At 40.3% G+C, this 9,107-nt stretch overlaps 1 protein-coding gene across 1 annotated transcript; it reads right to left on the minus strand.

Moving 5' to 3' along the window:
• Positions 1-2,078: 2,078 nt before the first annotated feature.
• LOC149817245 (carboxyvinyl-carboxyphosphonate phosphorylmutase, chloroplastic-like) lies at positions 2,079-8,526 on the minus strand. The gene is made up of 7 exons (XM_089986636.1): positions 8,118-8,526; positions 7,929-8,002; positions 4,324-4,406; positions 4,162-4,186; positions 4,006-4,025; positions 3,540-3,695; positions 2,079-2,777 (listed from the first exon to the last, which is right to left on the minus strand). Exons 1-7 carry the CDS (start codon positions 8,453-8,455, stop codon positions 2,385-2,387), a joined length of 1,089 nt encoding a protein of 362 aa, XP_089842762.1. The 5' UTR covers positions 8,456-8,526; the 3' UTR covers positions 2,079-2,384.
• Positions 8,527-9,107: the final 581 nt, after the last annotated feature.

Raw genomic sequence — 9,107 nt, forward strand, 5'->3', positions numbered from 1 at the left:
CATGGTGGTACACCCCTTAAAAAGGATCATGTCCCGTGACATATGATGTTGAAGGCTCTATGTTGATCCTAGCCATCCAACTGGCACATTTAGATGGCTAGGATTAATCCAGGTTCAGGTGAGAATGTGCATTAGTCCTAGTCACTGGTTGGATGGCTAACATTAAATCTAGGATGAATCACATCATGTCAGACGATGGGATCTGTGTTCTATATCCGTTGGTATGCACAAATTTAATCACAAAAGCTTGGAATTTACCATTGGGATATACGTTTGACAAGGCCTATTCCATATGTTAGATGACATACTACCATTTAATTTTTGGGCACCTTTTCAAATGTATTTTTTTTCCTAGCTAAGCCAAGGAAAAACCTCACATCACCAACCACACATTTGCAGGCTCCCGCCTAGTTAAACCCTGAGGTTTCCCTGGGCCTGTATCGAAAGTGTGGCGAAGTCCTTGAGAGTCTCATCGTGCTCTTGAATACCCGTGGGAATACACTCACTTTCAACCTTGTGACAAGGAACAACTCCCATGGGTTTCGAGCTTGTGACGTCCCTTCAGTTTGGTGATGTTAGTAAGTCCCTCCTACTTGATGAGCAGAGCCCTTGTGAATAACTATGGTCATGGTTTTCTATATTTGTTTAATTTTTTCTTTTTTTCTGTTTTTTTTTTCAGCAAGCTAAGGGATGACTTATGAGATTGGAAGCTGGAAACTCTTACCTAGTATTCTGTTCTTCATAAATAAATTTACAACACCAACCATGACCAAGCCTCTTAGATTAATGCAGTCAGCTTTCTATAAAGAGTTGGAGGCTATGAGATGAATGGTGTTTTATATAGGGACATGATCAGTATGATGAGGTCACGCACACACACAACCAATCTATGGGAGTAAATATTAGTAAATATTTATGTCTGGCACATATATCTAAATGTATATGTGCCAGACATAAATATTTACTAATATTTACTCCCATAGATTGGTTGTGTGTGTGCGTGACCTCATCATACTGATCATGTCCCTATATAAAACACCATTCATCTCATAGCCTCCAACTCTTTATAGAAAGCTGACTGCATTAATCTAAGAGGCTTGGTCATGGTTGGTGTTGTAAATTTATTTATGAAGAACAAAATACTAGGTAAGAGTTTCCAACTTCCAATCTCATAAGACATCCCTTAGCTTTCTGAAAAAAACAAGAAAAAAAAAAAATTAAACAAATATAGAAAACCATGACCATAGTAATTCACAAGGGCTCTGCTCATTAAGTAGGAGGGACTTACTAATATCACCAAACTGAAGGGACGTCGCAAGCTCGAAACCCATGGGAGGCGTTCCTTGTCACAAGGTTGAAAGTGAGTGTATTCCCACGGGTATTCAAGAGCATGATGAGACTCAAGGACTTCGCCACACTTTCCATACAGGCCCGAGGAAACCTCAGGGTTTAACTAGGCGGGAGACTGCAAATGTGTGGTTGGTGATGGGAGGTTTTTCCTTGGCTTAGCTAGGAAAAAAAACACAGTTGAAAAGGTGCACAAAAATTAAATGGTAGTATGTCATCAACATATGGAATAGGCCTTGTCCAACAGATATCCCAATGGTAAGTTCCAAGCTTTTGTGATTAAATCTGTGCAAAACAACGGATGCAGAACACAGATCCCATAGTCTGACATGAAGTGATTCATCTTAGATTTAATGCTAGCCATCCAACCAGTGACTCGGATTAATAATTCACATTCTCACCTAAACCTGGATTAATTCTAGCCATCTAAATGTGCCAGTTGGATGGCTAGGATCAACATAGAGCCTTCAACATCATATTGTCACGGGACATGATTCTTTTTAAGGGGTGTACCACCGTGAGAAATCATGCATTTTCTCCCACTTTTCTTTGTCCCAAGAGCCTATTGATCTAAAAATGTACTTTTTAACTACTTCGCTCTCTCTCTAAAAGGATTGCATAATTGAGCAGTCGTTATATGAAAATATCTATCCTCTTCCATGAGTAAAATGTGGCGTATCTTACCACAGATATCACACTTTGTTAATTTCTTGGGAGACCCCACAATATTCTGCACATAGCATTACTTAATTGATGCCAGCCAGTCACAATATTGCTGCTCTTATATGAAATGGACAGACTACATTAAAAAACTTTACAAAGAGAATCACAAACAGAGTGCAACCATTTGAAGTATGACATGGATCATTTATTGACGCTAATTAACTTCCAAACATTCCACGCCTAGAAACCAATATAGTGGTAAAGTACATGGTTCTCCTATGGACAGACTGCACTTTGGTGACCAAACACCAAAGCAAGATCAACACAAGATCAAAATCTCACTCATCAAATTATACCCAATTGTTGATCAAGTTTCACAGAGCCGCACTGCTAGCCTTCACCTCGTTCCTGGCTTCAAGTGTATTCTTGTACTCAGCATAGCGAGCTTCACGCGAAAAGTAAGACTCCAGGTTGATCAACTGGTTGAATTCTGCAAAGCTAACCAACTTGTCGAGAAGGTCTTTGCTGGACCCTGTCTCCTTCATCTTTTGCAGTACGTCCGTCAAGGCGTGGGCTGCTGCATAGAGTATTGTAGTTGAGTGCAATATGATATGGAAGCCCATTTCCTTAAGCTCTTCTTGTGTGTGTAAAGGAGTGACACCTCCTTCTATCATGTTGACAACCCTGTAACCATTTGTGTTGCGTGCAATTTCGAGAAGTTCATTGTCACTTCTTGGTGCATCAACAAAGCAGGCATCTGCTCCAGCCTGTTTATGTCAAGTTAAACTTCTGTAAATGCCTTTTGTAATAGAATGCATACAACTTGTATTGTATTTTACTTTGGAAAAGGAAAGGATGTTAAGATTGTTGTGTAAATTAAGTTCAAGTAATATTTCTTTCACATGATGTCAGTGTGGCCAATAATCATTGACAACGATAACTCAGTCAAATGGTGCACTTTTTATGTGATTACAATTTTGAGTAACTCCACCAGTGAGGACTAAAGTGCATTTGGATGGTTTTAGGAGCAGATGTGTTGTCTCGATGGGATGTTCTGGTCTAGTTGTGCACACTCCTATATTTGATTTATGTGAGCAAATATTAGAAAAGACAACGTTTTGGGTGCTTACTACAAAGCCTAGGATGGAAAGCAAAGACAAAATTATAACCAAGGGAAACTAGAATATGACCAACCACATCCTATTGCTGTCGTATTTGAAGAAGAGAATTAGCAGAAACTTTGTTGGGAGAGGTCCCCATATCCCATCATTTTATAGTGTTGTTAGTCTCTGCTGCTGAAGTTCCAAGAACTAGTCGCTTAGACAGTTTCTGGCCTCTCTATGTACAGAAACTTGACATGCTCAGGAACTTCTGCCTTAGTGCCCTCTTAAGGACAGGAAAGGTTTTGAGCAAAATTTTGGCATTGACAAGGCCAGAAAGCTACAGGATTGATACTGTCTAGTGCAGGAAAATTCAGATTATAGTGGCACTGTACTGTAGATTTTCACTTTTATTAGTTCATCAAGTACCTCCATGTATAGGTTGGCCCTTGATATGGCCTCTGATAATCCATATTTCTCTGATATGGCCCTGGCATCAGTTCGAGCAATGAGGAAGAAATCAGAGTTTCCTATAGCATCTCTTGCTGCAGCAATCTTTGCAGCGTGCTCCTCTGCAGGTATAACCTTCAAAAGATATGCAAATCAAAATAAGAGGAGATGAAAAGACAGATGAAGCTTATGTGATTACATAGTATTAATGATTGGAGTGATAAGCCTTGCACATGTATGCATGTCCTAACATGTAAGTTCATAAAAATATGAAAGCATACATGTACACATGAAAACATAGAAAGCACATACCAAGTTTTATCATCCATCTAGATGATAATTCACTTATCACCATATTGTCAGTTTCGCCATTCTAAGCTCATTTATGGATCTAATGTGTAAAAAGCTACATGGTTGCCCTATAGGAGTTATCAGCAGAACTAACCTGTTTGCCACGCATATGGCCTTCCCGGTTCGCACACACAATGAATAACAAACTCCATTAGATACTCATATATGTAAGTTTAAAACAAAACATGAATTTCTCTACAATTAATTCTTTAAGAAACAAAGATGAGATGCCATGAAATGGCTTTCTTACCACACTTCTTTGGCCATGCTTGATCCTGAAACAGTAGAAAGATTAACAGTAAGTTAACACGAACACACAAATCATGCTTAAGCATAAAAGCTGAAGGTTGAAATAGCCATATTGTACTTCCACAAAATCACAATTAAAGAGTGTAGAATTTGTGAAAAGTACCTCAAGAAAGCATCCAGCAGCACCAGCTGCAATCAAATCTTGGACAGTCCTTTGTACATTGAGAGCATTCCCACCACCAGTGTCTAAGATGGTATCAAGAAAACAAAAGAATTAGTCATGTGCAATGATAACTTTTAGACACATGAGATGAAATACATAGCATGTTTTCCCGTCTATCTGGATGTGAAGCATTTATTTTGTCTTAATACACTAGAATGCAGGCTTTATAAGATCTCACTACATTATTTGAAGTGTCATACTACAGACATCTTACATAAACTAGTCCAGAAGACAGTTAACAGCACAATAGCAAAATCTATGAAGTAAAATCTACTATGGTGGAAATGAACCAGAATACAACATTATTGCATGAACTTCTATTTGGATGCATTGGAATTATTGGCATTAACTTCAAGCAGATGCTGCAGATCCTATTAATTAAGATCTACTATGGTAGAAATGAGCCAGATACAATATTATTGGCACGGACTCCCATTTGGATGGACAGGAATCTGTCACATAGGTGAGGGTGTGGATACGGCTGCGAATGTGGCTATGCGGCACTTTAAAAAAACTTGGGTGCGGGGGTGCAGGAAGGGTATATATACATTTTAACAGTTTTAAGTTAACACTACATGTATGTGTGTGCATTTATGTATTTATTTATATAATATAGATAAAACCGGACTTGGTTAGGGTTAACTGAATCTATTTATAGACAAATGGACCTCAGTGTGGTTGACTTCACTTGACAAAGGAAGCCGTGTCCAAGTGTCGCACCCCCATGGGTGCAGGTGTGACGCGGGTGTGGTGCCCTGTTAGAAGATTCCATGTTACGTAGATAGGAATTATTGGCATGAAACCTCTAACAATCAAGCCATGTCATGTATGGTAGACTTGTTACTCTAAAAGTTTGATTATGCATAAGGAACTGAAAGCCAATTTTCCAAATTGTACTAAGACAGAAATGCAAGTCAGATATGCAGTAGAAGCAGGACAAAGCAAGACTTATATCTGAAAATGATCAAATAAGTAAATAACATATTGACACAAGGATTATAATGTGAATACCTGAAAACTTAGTCACCTTATTGACAATAAGTTTTGATAAGTTCCCCAGAAATCTAAAATGGACAACGCTGGACTTGATTGCATAAGCTAACAAATTCACTTAGTAAAACCAGGGTCCACCTGATCCTTTTCTCAGTGTAGATCATACCTAGGGTGGCATCTATGATCTGAAATACCTTTTGTTTAGATAGTTCCTCATCTGCTAAATGGGTCCAATTTGGCTAGATAGGAATAAAAGCAAAAATCCTAGATCCAATTCATATATACCTGACATGGATCCAAGTTCAGTTATGAAAGAATATGTCCTGAATCTGAAAACATATCCTCTCTGAATCAGACCTGGGCATCTTTACCCACTTTCACCTGGATCCTTAGAATGGTTATCAATATGTTACTGAGGTCGTTAGAAGTTTCTGGTGAAGTCTTTCCAGGTGAGGGGAAGTAGCAGTTTTCTCCTACTTTTTGAAACTTCAGTAGGATAAGACAAGACGGTAGCTGAAAGAAAACAAATAAAGAAAGATAACAAGATGCCCTTCTCCCTTTCACTAGGAAACAACAAAAAGTGAAAAAGGCTAGAAGAAGAGATGAAAAAATTACAATGGCATGCATATGTAACTATTTAACTGATTTCAGTTACCTATCTTAGAATTAACACTGTAAAAACCTTTTTTTTCTTCCTTTTTACTATTGTCTTTCTTGAAACTTGAAGGAAAACTTGGATGCAGACACCAAAATTAGAATTAAAAGGATTTTCTACTTTATTCATTCTTCCAAACAAGGAAAAATTCTTCCCACTAGTCAAAATTTACCTTAATCCAGACCCAAACTCACCTAGGTTGGTTCCAACTTGGACCTAGTGTGAAAACGCCCACTTAAGTCTGACCTGAGACCAGCTTAGTTCTGCTGTATATATCTTAAAAAACAATTACATATATATATAACAGTTGTATTCCCATACTGAAATTTATGTGTCCTACCCCATATACCTGCACTCGTACCCATGTGACTACTGTTGTGCAGATCTGAATGGAATGCACATGGATTCAACCCTTCTCTGACTCTTGGATTTATAACTGAAGGGACATGGAGGCCGACTTTCTGTCATGTCGTTCTGGTCATTATTTAACACAAGCTTAGTCAATGTGACACTTATTTAAATGTTCTGATGAGCTATAAAGGCATCTTTTCTTTCACTGCTGGTCATAAAGGGCCTCCTACTGTTTTGGGGCTTCTATCTAGCCAAGGGTCCAAAAGGCAAAAAAAAAAAAACCAAAACAATTATGGTAATTTTTTTATGCAGCACCGCTGCATCACAGTTGAATAGACATGGTGGACCAGCAAATCTTTTCAATTTTAGGGTACGGTTCAGTACATATCTGTTCCCGATACTATTGCTGCACATGGAATATACCTAAAACTATATACACACACTCCAAATTACAACCTTTCCCATAGTTCACAAAACCAAGCTGCAGTTTGTAGTGATAACATTAAATAATAGTGTCAAGTTGACTACAAATAAAAAGTTGCATAAATAGTTGTTTTTTATTTTTTTGCCTTTTGTTTTCTTTAATGGAAAGTTAGTGCCATGGTTGGTTAATTTGTTGTGAAAAGATCAGGTTAGGTGGCCAAACTCTAGAGAAAAGAGCTACCACTTCTCCCACCCACCGGTCAAGCTCTTCAAAGTAGACTGGAGGGGATGAGAAGGTGCAATGTTTCTCTTAAGGGGCGTTTGTTTTATGGCCTTTTTTATGAAAGAGACTCTCTTTCATCCTCTATTTCTATAAAGGGTTAAACAAATGTCTATGAAAAGAGCTTCCCAGTGAGAGTGTAACAAACGCCTCTTAGTTAAACCAAGACCGATCCAACACTACTTGTATGTGTGTGTGTTAATAACAGAAAACCTGTTCAAGATGTCCGACCATTTCAGGTTAGTTTGAAACTAGCATGGACCTGCGTCCTACTTGTACAGTAAAACCCCACATAGCCCCTTCCCCAAGTGGAAGAAGCTCTGTAGGTTTTAACACGGGTGCACACAACTAACATCCTGCCTGGACAGTGACAATTGCACATTGATAGCCGTGTGAACAGACATGTGGCAGGTTCCTTGTGCATGGGTCATTTTTTATGCAGCCGCGTTGCATGTTTAACATGCAGTTTATCTGCTGATGTCTATTTCATCTCAAAATTTCTCAAGATGAAACACCACACCTATATCGAGGAATACCAAGACGGGTTGCTCCCAAGCAGGCATGGCACATGATGTGAACCTTGTGAGAAAATGATGGGTGAAGATTTGGTAAGATGACAGTCACACTTTGTGCGTGGCAGCATACAATCCAAGTCTTGATCTTTAGATATAATTTAGTGGTTTCCTTTCCTTGAGCAATCAATTTTAACTTCAACTGATAGAATTCGAACAAGCATTAATAGCATGCCGTATCAAACATGAGACCAGGTCTACGATCCGTGGTTTTTTAGAGTAAAACACAAAAGAAGAGAGTAGGAGGAGGAAGAGATCATGAAGGTTATACCGGCGTCTGCGATGAACGGAATGTCAGGAGCTGCGGCGCAAATGGTCCGTGCCGCCGCTGCCATCTCCGGCGGCCTGAAGCCAAGAATCAATTCAACCTCCAACCTTCAATTGAGGCAACATAAAGGAAAAAGAGAGCATACCAAGTTACAGAGAGAATGACATGCACTAAGAAGATCAGTGAATTTACGTCATCAAGCCGATGTCAGGCATGCCAAGGCGCGCGGCAGAGACGGAGTAGCCGGAGATGAAGCCGGCGCTGAAACCGGTCTTCTGAACGATGGCTGCGGAGAGCGCATCGTAGCAGCCAGGAAGGAGTGCCACACCTTCCTGCTCAATTATCCGGTGGATTCTGGTGGTGTTTCCTGCAGCAGAGTCGGAGGAGTTCGAGGAGAAGCCTCGCCGAGCGGCCGCGTTCTCGGCACCGGCGACCGGGAAGAGCACTGAGGCGTATCTACTGAAAATTCCGGCCGAGTTTCTGGCAGCCTTAGAACGTAAGGCAGCACTCATTGAGAAAATTCCGGCCATCTCTCTCTCTCTCTCTCTCTCTCTCTCTCTCTCTCTCTCTCTGTAAGCAGGAAGCTGCTCAAGCTATGTGGTTGATGCAGCAGCCTGCATCTCTTTATATAGAGCAGCGGTGGATCTGGCAGTGGGACCCACCATGTGAGTCTGCTGAAATTTGTAGTTTGTGCATGGAAGGTGGACAAAGTATGGGGGCCTCCCTGTATTTCTGGTGTCTTGTGGATATCGGGTTTAATGGATCGATCCGAACCTGAAGTTATGTCCAGAATCAGGCCTGCTTCAATGGGTCTGTTAGGTGCACTGGGTAGATCGTAGGGTTCACTCTGTGGCCAGATCTGGACATGGTCTGGGTATTTCCAATCAAGATCCAACATCTTGGGGCAAGACTAGGCTCAAGCCTGGCCCGTTATCTGGTACACCTATACGAGACCCATGTCCATGAGGCCGACCCATTAGTGGCCCTATTCTGGAGTCGAACTGTCAAAAGTGTCAGATCCAGCTCCATGTGGGACTGCATTGTATGTAAACCAATAGCCTGGATAGTAATCAAGATCCAGACCCATGAAGACCATTTAATGGGTGAAACAAGAACATTGGAAAACCGGACTAATCGTCGTGGCATGACCCAGCCTTAAATAACGGTCAAGTTCAGTTTATA

This window comes from Nuphar pumila, chromosome 14 (genome assembly GCF_984573655.1).
Source record: "Nuphar pumila chromosome 14, dmNupPumi1.hap1.1, whole genome shotgun sequence".
NCBI lineage: Eukaryota > Viridiplantae > Streptophyta > Magnoliopsida > Nymphaeales > Nymphaeaceae > Nuphar > Nuphar pumila.

Excerpts from the sequence above, each read along its gene's own strand:
- LOC149817245 (XM_089986636.1), bottom strand. The coding sequence starts at position 8,455 with ATGGCCGGAATTTTCTCAATGAGTGCTGCCTTACGTTCTAAGGCTGCC. Across the intron at positions 4,407-7,928 it reads TCCGTTCATCGCAGACGCCG|ACACTGGTGGTGGGAATGCT; the intron begins GTATAACCTTCA and ends ATACCATCTTAG. Across the intron at positions 2,778-3,539 it reads GGGCCAACCTATACATGGAG|GCTGGAGCAGATGCCTGCTT; the intron begins GTACTTGATGAA and ends TGACATAAACAG.